Source organism: Ascaphus truei, chromosome 7 (assembly GCF_040206685.1).
Source record: "Ascaphus truei isolate aAscTru1 chromosome 7, aAscTru1.hap1, whole genome shotgun sequence".
NCBI classification, from domain to species: domain Eukaryota; kingdom Metazoa; phylum Chordata; class Amphibia; order Anura; family Ascaphidae; genus Ascaphus; species Ascaphus truei.
In genome coordinates, this window is record NC_134489.1 from 73,258,846 (window position 1) to 73,276,564 (window position 17,719).

The window sequence follows — 17,719 nt, forward strand, 5'->3', positions numbered from 1 at the left end:
AAGCTGCTTAAATAGGTTTTCAGTATTTTGCATGTGTGTTGTGATGATGGCTAAGTTAGTGTTTGCAATAGCAAGGTACTTTTGCCCCTATATTATTTGTGTGCACAAGCAATTTGGAGAATGTCAATAGGAGGTGTTAAGGAATGAGTTACATAATGCACATATTATACTGGAACTATTTAATTTTGTGCCTCCTTCACTTTTTTCCTGTCCCTGGCATCCAAAAATCTCTACCTGGTCTGAGTGCTTGCGTGCGTACGTACGTAGGTACGTATTTTCTGCCTATGCATCTGTGACCATGCAGCAAGCTTAAGCCCATAGGGAACCATGTTAAAAATGGTTTTTGAAGCAAAAAGTGGCACTGTGTGCTCATTTGCATGTCATTTCCCAGAATCCCTTGCTGCAGTGGAAGTGCTGGGTGATAATGGTGAAAGGCGGGGTTGCAGACCTGCCTAAGACATGCAAATGAGCATACAATTGTATTTCCATTTGCTATATGCTTTGCTGTGGAGGGTTTTTGTCACTTTTTTTTACTCACCATAACATATATATATATATATATATATATATGGCCAGGGTTAAGGTGCATACCCAGAAAATCACCCACAGACAGCCGTTTCGACCTTGATGGGTCTCATCAGTGTGGGGTTGATTTTACTGGGAATGCAAGAGAGGCTATGGGATAGGCTAAACCATAATACTGAGTTAAGTTATGGTGAGTAAAAAAAGTGACAAAAACCCTCCACAGGAAAGCAAATAAGCAAATATAACCGTATGCTCATCTGCATGTCTTAGGCAGGTCTGCAACCCCGCCTTTCCCCATTTTCACCCACCATATAACCCTGGCTGTGCTCAAAGCTGTGACCATGCAGCAAGCTTAAGCCTATAGGGAACCATGTTAAAAATGGTTATTGAGGCAAAAAGTGACACTGTGTGCTCATTTGCATGTCATTTCCCAGAATCCCTTGCTGCAGTGGAAGTGCTGTATGCTGGGTGATAATGGGGAAAGGCGGGGTTGCAGACCTGCCTAAGACATGCAGATGAGCATACGGTTATATTTGCATATTTGCTTTCCTGTGGAGGGTTTTTGTCACTTTTTTTACTCACCATAACTTAACTCAGTATTATGGTTTTATATATATATATATATATATATATATATATATATATATTTTTGTTTTTGTTTTACTTTTCAGAAAGACATTTGGTACATTTTGTTCTCTTTAAATATCACTTTTCTGTGCATTCCTATATCGATTCACATTTTTCGTTGCGAAGCCATCAACAAAAACGCTAGTCTAAGTTCAACACAAAAAAATAATAGTTGTGTTTGGGTTTAATCGGTTGACATACGCCAGACCATCAACCAGGTTTTCTTTAGCTTTAAACCTGCAGCGCCTTTCATGGTCACTGGCACATGTTCAAGTATTTCTAGCATGCTGCAGTTTCCAGTCCCTTAGAATTTGAGTTGGCTGCAATACAAAACCGTGCTAGTGCGCTATCATAATAATGGTAATAATAGAAGTTAAGTGTCGGTCTTCCAGCCAAGAAACTGGCGAAAAACCACCATTGCTTTCTATAAGTGTTTAAAGTTAAATGTTTATGTATGTCACTCTCCAGGACAACCTCCCCCTCCCCCTCCTCCTGTAAGTAGAAATGGTACCAGTTCCCGAGGGCCTGCAGTGCCGCAGCTGCCTTCGAGGGGAGGGCCGGACATCCCTAGAAGCGGACAACGGCCTCCACCTCCTCCTGAAAGACCAGGCTTGGGATCCCTGCCTCCTCCTCCGCCACCCAATTCATCAGTTAGAAATGGTTTTCAAGACCCGTCTTGTGAAGGTGAGAGACGGTTTGTTCTGTTTGTCTGATGCTGTGTGCCAAAGAGATGGGATAATGCATGGTATGCAAATATTGCATGATGGGAGAATTCTCTTGGGCGCTATTCTTAAAAGGAAGAACCAAGGTGTATTATATACTTCAATTTTCGGTGCTCACTTAGTCAATAGGACTTTCCTGTATGGCCCCAATACCTGACTGATGAATGTATATAAAGCGTATGGTACCTTGTACTTGATAACAGGTAATTTAGCCAAAATTACAAGGTTTCAGCGACATACCGCAGCCATTATTGAAGGTGAGTGCCTCACCTGTAGATGAAACATTGTAATTTTGTTCAAATAAATAGCCTATTATGAAGTCCCTGGTATAATACGCTTTATATTTCTATGCACATGTTGCATACCATGCAAGGGTAGTACTGCTCAAACTGTGGTCCTTGATCCACTGATGATCCCCCAAACACTTTAGTGGGGGTCTACAAAACCCTTTAAACATCTCTACAGGCGACTTTTATGCAAAATACGTGTCTTTTTGATCACCACTGATCATTGATTTTTATGTTCAGGCCTAGTAGTAATTGAAATGATCTATTGGTGAATGGAATATGGTGGGGATTCATATGATGCTTTTTAATGACATGGTCTGCGGTTAGGAAAGGTCTGAGAACCTCTGCTATAGCAATTTGCTAAGACACCAAAACTAGTGATTAACCTAGTGGTTCTCAACTCCAGTTCTCAAGACCCCCCAACAGGTCATGGTTTCAGGATATCCCTGCTTCACACAGGTTGATCAATCAGTGGCTATTTATTGCACCATTATATCAGATTGAACTAATTCTAGTTCTAGGCATTATTCTTCAGCTAAAAAGCCGGACCAATCTTATTGCCTTCTAATTATATCAGGGAGCTCCAGAGATTATCTACATATTATCAATAGTTATTTTTCAGTGACTGTTCCATGCCCCTCTCGACCTCTGAGCACAATTTTTTCCTATGGACCGTTTACTCCTGCTTCAGCACAGACCGCTCAATCAATGGCTCAATCTTTGACTGAGCCACTGATTGAGCCACCTGTGCTGAAGCAGGGATATCCTGAAAACCTGACCTGTTGGTGGCCATTGAGGACTGGAGTTGCTCACCCCTGAACTCGTGAGTTTCTTTTGCCCTAGAATTGCTCCATTTTTGCCTTGATACATAGAACCCGATCTTCTGCTACATGTAAAAGTGTTACTTGTCATGAAAAGACTAAACCCATAACTTGATTTTTATGATCTTTTCTTAGATGAATTGGAACGGAGATTTTCATTCCATCCCTTGTCTGATTTTCCACCTCCAGAGCCATATGTAGCAATTCATAAAAGCTACCCCAGCAAACTTGTGAGAGGTCAAAGCAGAAGTGAGTACACATACCCGTTACACACATGTTGTTGCTGCTGCAAATATTTCCTTAGGTAATTATGTGCAGCTACAAACTAGAGTTGGGTAAATCCACTTCCCGGATCTTCGCTGATGTTACCCCCAAAATCCATTTCGCAAATGGATTTGGGCGGCTTCAATCCGCGCGGATTCATCAAAAACCGCCATTGGATACATCCACGGACGGATTTGTAGAATCCAATCCACTAATTCAGCAATCTGTTAGCGGATTCTTAACAATCCATCACTGGAATCCTGAATCTGCAGATTGGATTCCACAGATCCATCCATGGGTTGTGGAATCCGTGCAGTGTATATTGCTAATAATAATATAAAAATCCGCAAAACGCGAATCGCCCCTTTTTCAGATTGATCTGCTGAAATCCGCAGACCAAATGAACCAGTCGATCCACTGCGGATCCAATTCCGCCAAAAATGCCCATCTCTACTAAAAAGTAGCTCGGCATATGTGGTCCACACTGCAGAATGCAGCATGGTCAACTAGAGGGGTATAAAGTGATTTGGAAAAATATATAATTGGATTCCCCCTTTATTTTCAATAGTTAACTTTATATTACATTATATAAATTCTCCTCACAAAATTCTATAAGCCAGTGATCTAAATTTATAGAAATAAAATAATGATTTTAGCTTTATTTCATATGGCGCTTTCTCCTAATGGGACCAATGCGCTTAACAATTACATCATTGTTATATTGCTCAAAGAACTAGAATGGTCATCACTTGAGTCTAGGCGCAAAGTTCATCTTTCACCTGTCTTACCTTCAAATACTTTCTGGACAAGCTACCCATCTATCCTCACCCCTACCACATGCAGCACTTATCATCTGAGATCTGACTCCAAAAGACTGTTCATGGTCCCAAGGTTCAGCAAAGTATCCGGCCGCTCCTCCTTCTCTTACTGTGCACCCCAAAACTGGAACAATCTACCGGAGACTCTCACAGCCACCACCAGTCTAAGTTCTTTCAAAACTAAAGCTGTCTCACATTTTAATCTGGTCTGTAACTGTTACATACGCCTATAATATATATTATCTCTAACTGCATGCAATGTCTTGTATATAATGTAAACCCTGTTCTTATGTAACTGTGTTTGTAACCATGTATTATTTGTCATTTTAACTCTATGCCCAGGACATACTTGAAAACGAGAGGTAACTCTCAATGTATTACTTTCTGGTAAAACATGTTATAAATAAATAAAACAGGGGTTGGACAATCTAATTTATGAGGAGAGGATAGCTACATTAGATTTGTTTACATTAGAAAAGAGGCGTCTAAGAGGGGATATGATAACTATATACAAATATATTCGGGGACAGTACAAGGAGCTTTCAAAATAACTATTTATCCCAAGGGCAGTACAAAGGACTCTGGCCATTCCTTTGAGGTTGGAGGAAAGAAGATTTCACAAGCAACAAAGGAAAGGGTTCTTTACAGTAAGGGCAGTTAAAATGTGGAATCTGGCCATTCCTTTGAGGTTGGAGGAAAGAAGATTTCACAAGCAACAAAGGAAAGGGTTCTTTACAGTAAGGGCAGTTAAAATGTGGAATTCATTACCCATGGAGACTGTAATTGTCACGATGACACCAACTTTTATCAACACATTTATATTTCTGGGTACTTGATTGAACAGAACAAGTTGCAAAATAAATTGTGATTTATTTCCTTAATAGAGACAAACACGACATCTGCAGAATACACTTAAAACAACACTCACTGGGATAAGGGAACGAAATAAATTGTCCTTGGAACGAAAGAAATTGACCTTTCTTGTAAGCACCAGAAATGCAACCTTGGTTTAAAAGTCCTGTGGTTTATTTGTTATTAACCCCTTCACTCCTGGACTGGTTGCTGCTGTGCTGGAACAAAGTCTTGCATCGTTACATCATGGATCAAAATTCAGGAATCACCCTGGGGATACCTGGGGAGCCACAGCTATAGACTGCCCAAAGCTATCTTTTAACATGTGGATCCAATCCCCTTGTCAGAACAAAAACAACCACGAATAGCCAAGTTACCCACAGTTCATAATACCGGTCAAGAGGGCTGTCTGGTGGGCAGGGTGCATGGGTCAGGTTGACGCCCATGCCACTTAGCATACCTGGGCTCCACCCATAACTTGGTGCCGCTCAGTCTGATTTTTGACCAATAAATGTCAGACTGGCATCTGTGATACCTCAGAATGCTGGCCGTGTATAACTTATGGGTATCTGGGTCTTTTCATAACTGACACCCTTTTAGACAGGGAGACTCTAAATCTGTGAGACCCCTTTTGAGGCTCCGTCATAAAAATACCTACAGCTCATTGAGACCCCTTTGAGGCTCGGTCATAAAAATACCTACAGCTCATTGAAATGCCGCTTTCTATACTGCCATCATGTTTCGGTTAGAGGGTATGGCGAGCAATACATTTTGTCTTTTAACATGGCAGCCAGGGAATGGCTTGTAAATGGGGGACAAAAACGTCTGGCACAGGGCAACCACAGTAATGAATAGCAAATCGGGTATTAACCCCTTCCTCCCCGTCACAGTGATGTCAGATACAATAGATTTGTTAAAAAAAAGGTTGGACATCTTTTTAGAAAGGAAAAGTATATAGGGGTATACCAAATACGTAAACATGGGAAGGATGTTGATGCAGGGAGTAATCTGATTACCAATTCTTGGAGTCAGAAAGGAATTTATTTTTCCCCTTATGAGATATCATTGGATGATATGTCACTGGGGTTTTTGTTTGCCTTCCTCTGGATCAATATACTGTAAGTACGGATATAGGATAAAGTATCTGTCGTCTAAATTTAGCATAGGTTGAACTTGATGGACGCGTGCCATTTTTCAACCTCATCTACAATGTAACTATGTAAGTATAGTGCACAGTACACAGCACAATAGGATTATTACAGACAGACACAGTACCTGCTCTGTAGAGCTTACAATCTATGTTTCTGGTGCCTGAGGCACAGGAGAGGTAAAGTAACTAAAATCACAAGGAGCTGACACTGGGAATTGAACCAGGTTCCCCTGCTTCATTGTTATCCGTTAGTGCCTTTACTCACTGAGCCTCTCCTCCCAAAAGTGCAATAGGACCAGCAGATGGCGTGTGTGTGCACGTGAATCAGATCGGTAGTATTAGATAATACTTACTAAACATTTTATTTTTTCAATTGAACTCTTAATGCCCTTTTAATGAGCTTTCTTTGATTTCTATAGCAGGGTTTAACACAATCTCTAGCAGTGCAAGGTCTTTGCAACACTTTCCTGTTTGTGCCAACGTGTTGCCAATATTCCCAGCATTTTGAGCTGCAAACTGTAACAATATATAATATTACCTTTAGTAATATAAGAATACACTGTAGCTGCTGAGTTACACTGACTGATGGATTGATTGAAACTGAAAGGCAGCCATTTAGTGAACCCTGGGAAGCAAGATCTTTGCTGATCGATCACAGGAGAACAAATCGATCCGCAGCTTAGGTAATTCGTTTTCAATAAAGGTAATCAAAGGCTGCATATATTAAAACAAAAACAAGATTTAAAAAAAAAATGTAAGTGCCGCTTGGACTGCCTTTTTAAGTCACCATTAAGAAAACACATGCTATATATATATAAAAAAAAAAAAAAAGCTTTCAATGCATCTCCAATGTGTTATTCTTCACTAGATTTGACGAATATTTCTTTTGCTCTGCTCTTTCAGGTGGCTCGGGCAGAAAAGAGAGAGGCGCTCCCCCGTTGCCTCCTATACCGAGGTGAAGTGGATTTGACAGTCCTGCGGATTCCTGCTGTTTGTTTGCAAGGAACAATTTCTGATGACTTTGTTTTGTGTGTTGAATCGCTTCGCGTCCAGTTCCAAAATAAAGACAACATAGGGGATAAGAATAAGGTATCATGCAGGAATACTGAATAACAAATGTAATTAGGAACGTGCATTGTCCTTCTCAACGATAAGTTGCATAGTACGTGGCACTGATTTTGCAGATATTTACAGCCTCTGTTCTGAGTATTAAAGGCTTTAATGTCCAAGTAATACATGTGACCTACGTTTACCCTCACGCCCATTTGTTTCTCTGGCTCTTAATATGTAAAATAGGACGACTTTCACATACCACCTGTTGACCACTGCTTGGACAAGAGATGTGGAATTTCATAATGTCCTGACCCAAAAATGTTATTTTATTTTGAGAAGCACAGTTGGTTCTGAACTAGATCAGCCAAAGCCGTTCCACGTCTCACAATAGCTAAAAGATGCACCTCTGAAAATGAACATGCTGTAATGTAAAACTAGACTTGCTATATACCCTGCAGTTGCACATTTCCAACAGTCTAATGTTTTTGTGCTATAAAAAATGGGGATCTATGTATTAGGGCAATTTTGGAGCAAAATAGGCGCAAAGAGGTCTTCTGCATCATCGTGCGATTTGGGGTGTGTCAAAAAGAGGAGTTAGGCAGAAGTTAGATGATGCACGGATTATGAGTGTATGAAATTGTGCGCCTCTGTTCCTCACCTTCAAACTGCATGAAAAAATCCAAAAAGTTTTACGGTGGTGTTGACGTTCTGATTTCCAATAATCGCACCAGGTGCAAGGAACGGTTTCTTACCTTTGACGCAACTGTACACCGAAAAATAGTGCCGTGCATCAAAATACACTTTCTCTGCTCCGTAATTGCATTAGTACGTTGTACCCACTGATCCTAAACATTATTTATCACTGTGCTTTCTTAGAACCATCTAAGCCAGGGGATCTCGGCTCCAGTCCTCAAGCCCCCCCAACAGGTCAGGTTTTCAGGATATCCCAGCTTCAGCACAAGTGGCTCAATCAATGGCTCTGTCTTTGATTGAGCTACCTGTGCTGAAGCAGGGATATTCTGAAAACCTGATCTGTTGGAGGCAGGTGAGGTCTTGAGGACTGGAGTTGAGAACCCCTGATCTAACCCTATCAAACCCTGTAGCGTATCTACTGTTGCTTATTTCTGTATAAGAGGACAATAATCTGTGCACCAAGACAATGGAAGCAGTCTGCAGCTTGGAATTCTTTTAAGGATATTATTGTGGAGGTTTAGAAAGGTGGGAATGTACTGTGTAGAGATGCTCAATATAGTGTTATACGGTAAGGCATGTTCATTTTTATGAGGAAGGCTTAAATGATCCTTCCCACTCTCACCCCTCAGACAATGCACCTTAAAGTTTCAGTGTGAGTGAGTGATAATGCATCTGTTAAATAATGTTACAACCAAAGAATGTTATGTTGTTTTGTAAAATTCATCAAAAGAGCACAAATGAAATCTATAACGATATTATCTTTTATATATATATATATATATATATATATATATATATTTTGTTTTGTTTTTTATTCCAGCATTTAAATTAATAGATTAGTTTCAATGCTGTGTGTTGGTATTTTTGTTCACCTGCAAAACTTAAGCGATTCTTTGATAAATTCTAGCTTTGTGCTGTTTATGGACTTACTGCAATATAAAAGAGTATGAAGTATAACTGCCCACTTCTGATCATCTTACATATGTTTTTGGGGCACTCAATATATTATATTGCTTGCTCCTATGTCCTCTCCCTACAAATGCCAATTTAGAAACCACTATTATAGGGAAAAATATAGAGGAAAATATGAATCTGGGTTAAAGCGGCAATCCACCTGGCAATTTTAGTTTTTTTTTTATATATATATATTTAGGATTAAAGCAGGGTGTCTTCGGAGCTGAACCCTGTTAATTTCAGCTTTGGGGACCCACTGCTTCAGGAGATACATACCTCCAAAGTAGGTGCCAGTAGCAGCTCTCCTTGACTGCCAGGGATCACGCAATGGCCGTTGATTAAAGATCTCACACCCTGCGAGCCAATAGGAAGGTGTGACATTGGTGCGGCTTCCTATTGGCCCATGTGACGTAGCTTTAAACTTTAAAGCCCAGCTTGCTCAGCCAAAGTGGCTAACGACACCTACTTCAGAGGTAAGTATCTCCAGAAGTAGGGGTTCCCCGGAGCTGAAAATAATGAGGTTCAGCTCCAGAGACCCCCTGCTTCAATTCTATACAAAAACATTGTTTGTTTGAATTGCTCCTTTTAAGGGGCACTTGATGGTATTGAATACTGTACATTAACGTAGCAGATAGTAAGGATGTGAGTTAAAGTCAGTGTCTCTCAACCCTATTTTCCCACAAGATACCCCAACTGATAAGATCTTGTTGCTGAAACACTCCATTAGTTTATTAATAGATCAGTTCACCAAAGTCCCTAAAAAACTGGTTGGAAACTGAATGTAAATGCACATAACATTCAAGATTAGTGTTCTCATAATGACTCTGTTCATAAAGCCAACTAAAAATCTCTCGTTTCAAAGATGCAATAAAAAGCCCGTCCATGGAAACTCTTCAGGTTTGTCCGAAGCAATCCTGGTTGTGAAACTGGTTTTAAATGTATTGTCTTTAAAAAGAAGCTTTGTTAGGCAGGAATTATATAGGGATACTCGGTAGAATTATACAGTACCTTACAGCAGAAAGAGGTGGATGGGAAATGTATTTCAGTAGCATCAAGCATAGAAAAATAATGCTTCAAAATGGGTACTCCAGCCATAAATCCTTTTTTTTTCTTTCTAGTTTTTCACTTCTTTTCTTACCGGAGCAGTTACAATCACATACCCACAATCAAATGTTATTAGTTGTGCGCATTTTATATAGTTTCGCCTATTATAAAAAAAAAAAAAAATTAAGAAGAAGAAAAAATTCAAAACTCTTTGAGACTGCGGAGGTTTCTCTGCTACAGGTATTTTGAATCGAGTTGTGCAAAGTTCTTTTCTGTTATGGGATTTTTCCTAGGACAACGTTCCCATAAAAATATTTGTGGAATCGGTCAACTCCTGCTCTGGTGTTGAGATGTCCTGGAAGTGATGTCATAAAACAGGTCAAAGCAAACAGGAAGGCAGGATTTCCGTTTCACAATTGCTTAGTCATGGTGCTGTACAGGAGTCCCAATGAGTATTATTTCAATACAAAATGTTGGCTGAGATCTCCCCCACCAAACACCTTCAAAAAGTTATAGCTGACAACTAAACACATGAAACATTCAAGTATTGCAGTTGCTTTGGAATGAAACAATGATGAGTGTCATCACTTAAAACGTATCGGTATTTCCCCGTAAAACGTATCGGTATTTCCCCGTAAAACGTAGCGATATTTCCCCGTAAACACCTTTTGAAAATTGTCACTGCAAGTTTTAATTACTTTTGTCTATTCTGACATGTCTCAAACTTTATTTAAAATGCCCCAGGCGTTTATATGCCAAATACATTTTGCTCTTGCCATGTTGGGTTACATAAACGGCTTACAATGTATTTTCAGAGGTTAATATAGGGCAACCATTTTGTGTCCTGTTAAAATATTGCCACTTGTATCGTAGAAACACAGTTGAAACCCAAACCAACTCACTCCAGTTTGTTTGTTTTTTTACAACATGAATGCAGTTTGGTAAAGAGCCCTGTAAAGTGAGTAACAGACGGTGGCCCTTATTATGTATGGTGTGGTAGCGCAAATGACGACGTCCTATCACACGAAAAGCCACATTTTTAATGGGGCTTTTCAGACGATCGCACGTCATCTGCACTATCACACCTCACAGAATAAGGGCCTATGCTGTAAGGTCAAAAAATAAAAAAAACATTTCACCCGTCGGAAATGTAGATGATTTGACGTACCAAGTGCAGTGCACTTGGTAAACTGGTTTACTTGTATGCGGTTACTTCTGCTGATACTTTTATAAAAGCTTGTGTTTTAGTATAACCATCCTTTGCAATGTATTTTAATCTTCCTGAACTATAATTCCCCATCTTAACAAGACGGCTTGTGAGCATTCGTTCTGTTTGTCCTAGCCCCTGTTTAAACTATATTGTATGAGCGTAGACGTGATCTGGTTCATTATTACGTACGTTTCCCCAAATGTTTACTACTTGCTGGCCTGGAAATCCAAGCCTTCTGATTACTGTGAGTGTGACACTGATTGATTTACTTTTTCCACTTATAGTTTCTTTATAAATCTTGTGGGGATTTTTGAAACGGCATTATGTGTGTCCATTTTATTCTCGGAGATTTAATAGGCTAAAATATAAAGCACCACTGAGTATACCGACGAAATGTGTAAATATATTATATATTTATTTTACTTCTACTTTTCCAAAGCAGGTGCCTGCTAAACCAGCAGATTTAGGGCCTTATGATATATCCGCCAAAGAGGAGGGATGTTTTCAGACGAAATTCCCCTTCGAAGTCATTGGGGACTTTCGGCAAAAAAACAGACACATCGACTGTCTCCACGGTTCTAGAATAAGCCCCTAAGTGCTTGTGAGGCCTGCAAAAGCTGGTTATATTGTTTGATTTGGGAAATTAAAATGGCCACCAGCAGCCTAATGCTTGCAACCAAAAAAACAAAGGAATTGTCATTGTGTTTCGGTCTTTCCATAATTGGTTGGCTGCCACATGGCCCATTGTTTTTTATGTGCCAACAAAATAAGAGGCCAATTTGATTTAACCCAATGGAGATTCAAGATGAAACTGTGTCATACATGAATTTAAAAAAACTTCCCTTGGAATAGGTTTTGCAACCTCCACTGTCGGCGATATATCAATGTAAAGAAAGCTCGTTAAAGTTTGCTTTGACGCACTGCATAATTTTCTCCTTGTGTTTGTTCAAATGTAAGATTTTACTACAGTTGATGCCCACGAAGTTTACGCTAATTAAGACTTGGTGGGTTTTTATGCCGCTAATAAAAGGTAAACAAATGGATGGTACAGAAAATGAAAATCCATTTGTGTGTTGTGTATCTCCTCCCAAACGCCTCCTATTGACACTCCCCGAATCACAAGTTGTTGCATACAGAGCACAATTGGAGCACAGCATCATACATTTCCACCGAAAGGCGCAAAATTGAAATAATGCGATTTGCATAATTTTTTTGCTATAAAATTTGCTTTGGTAAATCACCTCCAGTATCTTCCAAGTCTGGTTTGATTAATATCTCCTTAAGTATTTGAGAGGTTTTTTTGTGTGCTAAAGAAGTTGTGTACAGTTCAAAATTATTATTTTTTAAAATAGATGTATCATTATTTTGTATTGTTTGCTGTGTGCTTTAAAATACATTGTGCTGTCTTACTAGTAGCAAAATAACATTTCATATTCCCATGCTTTAAATTAAGCGATCAAGTGTTTGACTGTTTTGACAGTGGTAAGAAAAGCTTATTATTAAATACATCTATGCATTGTCTACAACAAGTACCTTGTCAGTAATGATACCAAAGATTTGGAAAATGCAATACTCTTAACTTTTTGTATAAAAATAAATAAATCTTTACAGTTATTTGAAAATGCTGTATTATTCTGTGTGTTTAACAAGGGATTAATGATTCCACAAACATCTCCGTATTTATGTAAGCCAATCAGCGGCAAAATGGCATACAAGTTAAACTCTGTTATGTCCACATACTGTACACAAGGAAAAAGCTCTTGCTGAAGGTGTATCTTTTTTGTTGACCTTGATACTGTATTTCTTTATTTGCATGATACCATTTTATAATCCTCCAACTCCTACCACTGTGAATTCCAGTTTTTATTTAACATTCTCTGAACATTTGAAGGACTTGGACATGAGACTTGAGAGTTTCTTTGCTCACCTAAACTACATGACTTACCCACGCCTCGAGCTGGATCCCTCTCCCATTCCCAATAAACACACTATATAACTTCTTGGGAGAAATGACCCGCCACTGCTTTATTTATTAAAACAGATAAATATCTAATTTATCTCCAACTAAGGACCCAACCAGATTGCTCTGCTCACACCTACCAGAGCTCGAGGGACACAGAACTTCCATCGGAAGGTCACCACCACACCAGCCGAGCCCAGCCTCGAATGGTACCACCTTCCTCCAAATTCCATCCGGAAGGTCACCACCATCCCGCTGCCCAGCTTGGAATGTTACCGCCTTCCCCAACTAAAACTCTTCAGAGGTCTGCGATCTCCGTCCAGGAGCCAATACTGACTGAGTCCCCCTCCAAGAGTAACATTACTCCCGCCACCAGCAAGGTCATTTAACAGGCCTTAAACGGCCTTGAGAGCTGCCACTAGCCAAACTGCCTTTTCCAGGGCACCTGGCCACACTAAAATCAGGATATTGTTCTCGATATCTGATAAATGGACGTCATCCTCTCGAAACAGGCCTTTCAGCCACCCTTCCAGGCCCTCATGCTGTACTGCAATTCCCCCTAAATCCAGCTGCGTTGTTCTGGCCCCCCTCACTTCCTCTTTCTCATCCTTCTTTTTTGTGGAAAGGAAAGGGGAGCGCAACTTGTTCAGTGGTAGATATATGGAATGAAAAAAATTATACAATAGTGCAACACAGTCTCTGTAGGAAATACTTCAAACTCAGTTGATCTTTATAAATTCAGAACTCACATTCTTTCATATGTAAACGAGCATGTAACCCAAACTGTTGTGGGTAGTGTGGAAATTCGTGCAGGTTCTCTTTCTTTCTATCTCTCAGGGTTCTTGGGGATACTTTGATTCTCTCAGATTGCCAAGGTATCAGCCATATATATGGGAGAATGGAAAGCCAAACATAGTGTGAATCGTACAAAAAATAGACACTTTAATTGCTAAAAAAAAACAGTTCATGGGAAACTAAGAACAAATATGCACCCCTAGAAGACAGAGACAATCAAGTAGGGAACAGAAGGTCAAGAAATTCAGAGGAAAGAGGAGGATGTAAGAGGAAAAAAGATAGAAACAGGAGAAGTGGGAATATAATTACAAATAGGAACATTTTTAATTTAAGTAATAAAGTTCTCACTAATATTGAGGAAGAGGTCATTTCTAAGGAGTTAACATTTGCCCCAACCAGAGGGCCAGACAATTTTAGTCTGTTTATTAACGCCAATAAATTTTTAAGGAAATTGACAACCAAAAGGTTTTTTTTATCTAAAAATAAAGGTATTTTGAATAATGTTGAAGAGAGAAGTCAGTCAAAGAAAGATATCTTCCAACACACAAAACTCAGACGAAAATCCAGGTTATCCCCAGCTTCTCAAAAGGACATAATTTAGAAGTATTTTTTCAATTGATAACTAAAGATTTTGAAAAGATAGCCAGTCAAGAGAATAAATATAGGAGTAATCTTAATAAAGAACAAAGAGAAGCAGTTAAACAACTAAGTGAAGATAAAGATATCATTATAAAACAAGCTGATAAGGGGGGGGTTTAATAATGGACAGGGAATTTTACATCAAAGAAGCACATAGAATACTGATAAAAAAAAGCACATAGAATACATATAAAAATTTATCCAGAGATCCCACAAAAGAATTTCAGGCAGAAATAGAGAAGTTTTTACAAGAAGGAAGAGAAATAGGGATACTCACAGAAGAAGAATTTAAATATTTGAGAAATGAATATCCTATGATGCCGATATTCTATTTCCTGCCTAAAATACACAAGAATAAAACCAACCCCCCTGGTAGGCCCATTATTGCGGGGATAAACTCTGACAGCGAATATCTCAGAATATATCGATTATTTTTTGCAAAAATATGTTGTCCAAAATAAATCACACTTAATAGATACAAGTGAAGTTATAAGGATTCTAAATAATCTGACATGGAATAATGAGTTTACCCTTGTAACATGTGATGTCTCAGCTTTATATACTTCAATAAGACACCAGCAGAGTATAGAAGCAGTAAAACGTGTATTATCAAGAGATATAAATATAATGGAAGAACAGATGGAGTTTATATTAAAAGGGATGGAGTTTATATTAAAAGGGATAGAGTTTATCTTGACGCATAATTTGTTTAATTTTGATGGTGATCATTTTCTCCAGCTGTGTGGCAAGGCCATGGGGCCAGGTTCGCACGAGTTATGCCAACATTTTCATGGGAATATGGGAAGAGGATGATATTTGGTCTAACCATGAATTCGGTGCGAACCTGGTCCTATGGAAAAGATACATCGATGATGTGCTCATAGTTTGGAGAGGTAGTCAATTAGTGCTAGATACATTTCTGGAATATATAAATAGAAATGACCGCAACTTATGTTTCACATCAAACAATAGTAAATTAGAGATTGAATTTCTGGATCGGATAATATACATAGAAGATGGGGCTATTAAAACGAAAAATCTTTTCAAAAAAGTAGGTGCTAGCAATTACATTGATAACTCAAGTTGCCACCATCCTAGATGGTTAGCAAATATCCCCTATGGACATCTCTTACATGTATCAATTAAGAAATATGAATTAACCAATGCACTATTTTACATAGTTACATATAGTTTACATAGTAGATGAGGTTGAAAAAAGACATACGTCCATCAAGTTCAACCTATGCTAAATTTAGACAACAGATACATTATCCTATATCTATACTTACTTATTGATCTAGAGGAAGGCAAACAAAAAAACCCAGAGTCATATCATCCAATGATATCTCATAAGTGGAAAAATAAATTCCTTCCTGACTCCAAGAATTGGCAATCGGATTAATCCCTGGATCAACATCCTTCCCATGTATACTTATTTGGTATATCCCTGTACACCTTTCCTTTCTAAAAAGATGTCCAACCTTTTTTTTTTAACAAATCTATTGTATCTGCCATCACAGTCTCCATGGGTAATGAATTCCACATTTTAACTGCCCTTACTGTAAAGAAACCTTTCCTTTGTTGCTGGTGAAATCTCCTTTCCTCCAACCTTAAGTCCTTTGAACTGCCCGTGGGATGAATAGTTCTTTTGAAAGCTCCTTGTATTATCCCCGAATATATTTGTATATAGTTATCCCCTCTTAAATGCCTCTTTTCTAATGTAAATAAATCTAATTTAGCTAGCCTCTCCTAATAAGTTAGATTGTACATCCCCTTTATTAATTTGGTGGCTCTTCTCTGCACTCTCTCTAGTTCCATAATGTATTTTCTTAGGATTGGTGTCCAAAATTGTACTCCATATTCAAGGTGTGGTCTTACTAATGCTTTGTAAAGGGGCATAATTATGTTTACTTCCCTTCCATCCATTGCCCGTTTGATGCAAGATAAGATCTTGTTTGCCTTTGCAGCTACTGCATGACTTTGGGCACTATTGCTAAGCCTGCTGTCTACAAGCACTCCTAAATCCTTTTCCATCAAGGATTCCCCTAATTTATCCACATTTTAATTTTGAATTCACCTTTTTATTCTTGCATCCCAAATGCATAACCTTACATCTATCTGTATTAAATCTGCCATATACCTGCCCAAGTTTCCAGTCTCTCCAAGTCCTTCTGGAGAGAAATTACATCCTGCTCTGATTCTACTACCTTACACAATTTAGTGTCTTCAGCAAAGATGGAGACTTTGCTCTCGATGCCAACCTCAAAGTCATTAATAAACAAGTTAAAAAGCAGGGGTCCCAGCACCGATCCCTGGGGTACTCCACTCACGACTTTAGCCCTGTCATGATAGTTTATGACAGGCTGTAATTTACACAAATAACTGGGTTTGAACTGAACGAGGCTTAGATATAACAAATTGTATTTATTCCTTTGGATAGGTGAACACACGATATAGTACAGTAACAAGACAAGAAATACACTTACTTTGGGGATGGGGGAGGAGAAGTATGGAGCATAGCAATTCTCTCGCAATCAGGTAACAATTCAGATGATATCAGAAGACAAAGGGGATAGGGATTACCACGATTTATATATCTTGTAACCCTATCCTTAACATTAAGTACAGGTGATTGGTCTTCAATTACCTCTAGCCACTCATTAACGTGGGAACACAATTTGATACATGCCCCCCTGCTAGTTGGCACAGGCACAGTAGCACTCTGGGGTCTCATTTCTGTAGCCCCACATTTGCATCAGGAATGCCAGCTGGTCTACCAAGTTGGATTTCTGGCAGGATATTCTGTGATGTGAGGTGTTAAATGGGACACTTAAAGACTGCTCTGGTTTGAGCCGTCTCCGCCCTCAGGTAAACAGTGAGGGTGGCAAAATCCTTTGAACCATACTCAAGTCCTAGACATTGGGTTGCCTCTCTGGCCATATGCTACCCTGGTATGCAAAGGAATTTCCTCTGGGTTTTATCCCTGCTTTGGGACACAGTATACAGATAAAATACAAACATATTAAAATGTCTGGTTCCGTTGGGTCCAGCGGGTCCAAACTTCCCAGTTCTCAATGCCGGAACTGGGACACCCTGTGGTCTGATTTGCGACTTGCTACGACCTTCGGAACCGGAGATACACAAATACACTTTAAACCGTTTCTCATTTTATTATAAAAATCTCCGCTAAAAAGAAATCTCGGTTTTTCACTAAATCCCCATTGAAAACAACGGGCTTCGCCGCCATAGACTTTCAATGGCAAACCGCCGCCGTTGGCGGCTATGGGAATCCGCCGCCATAGACT

The 17,719-nt window shown here is 39.2% G+C and overlaps 1 protein-coding gene across 3 annotated transcripts in view; it reads left to right on the forward strand.

The window, feature by feature from the left end:
• Positions 1-12,642, forward strand: part of WIPF1 (WAS/WASL interacting protein family member 1) — a 74,295-nt gene extending 61,653 nt beyond the window's left edge. For all 3 annotated transcript variants that reach the window (XM_075609028.1, XM_075609026.1, XM_075609027.1), the window contains 3 exons: positions 1,621-1,836; positions 3,118-3,231; positions 6,970-12,642. In XM_075609028.1, coding sequence (XP_075465143.1) covers positions 1,621-1,836; positions 3,118-3,231; positions 6,970-7,025 — 386 coding nt within the window. In that variant the 3' untranslated portion in view covers positions 7,026-12,642. The remainder of the gene's footprint in view (positions 1-1,620; positions 1,837-3,117; positions 3,232-6,969) is intronic.
• Positions 12,643-17,719: the final 5,077 nt, after the last annotated feature.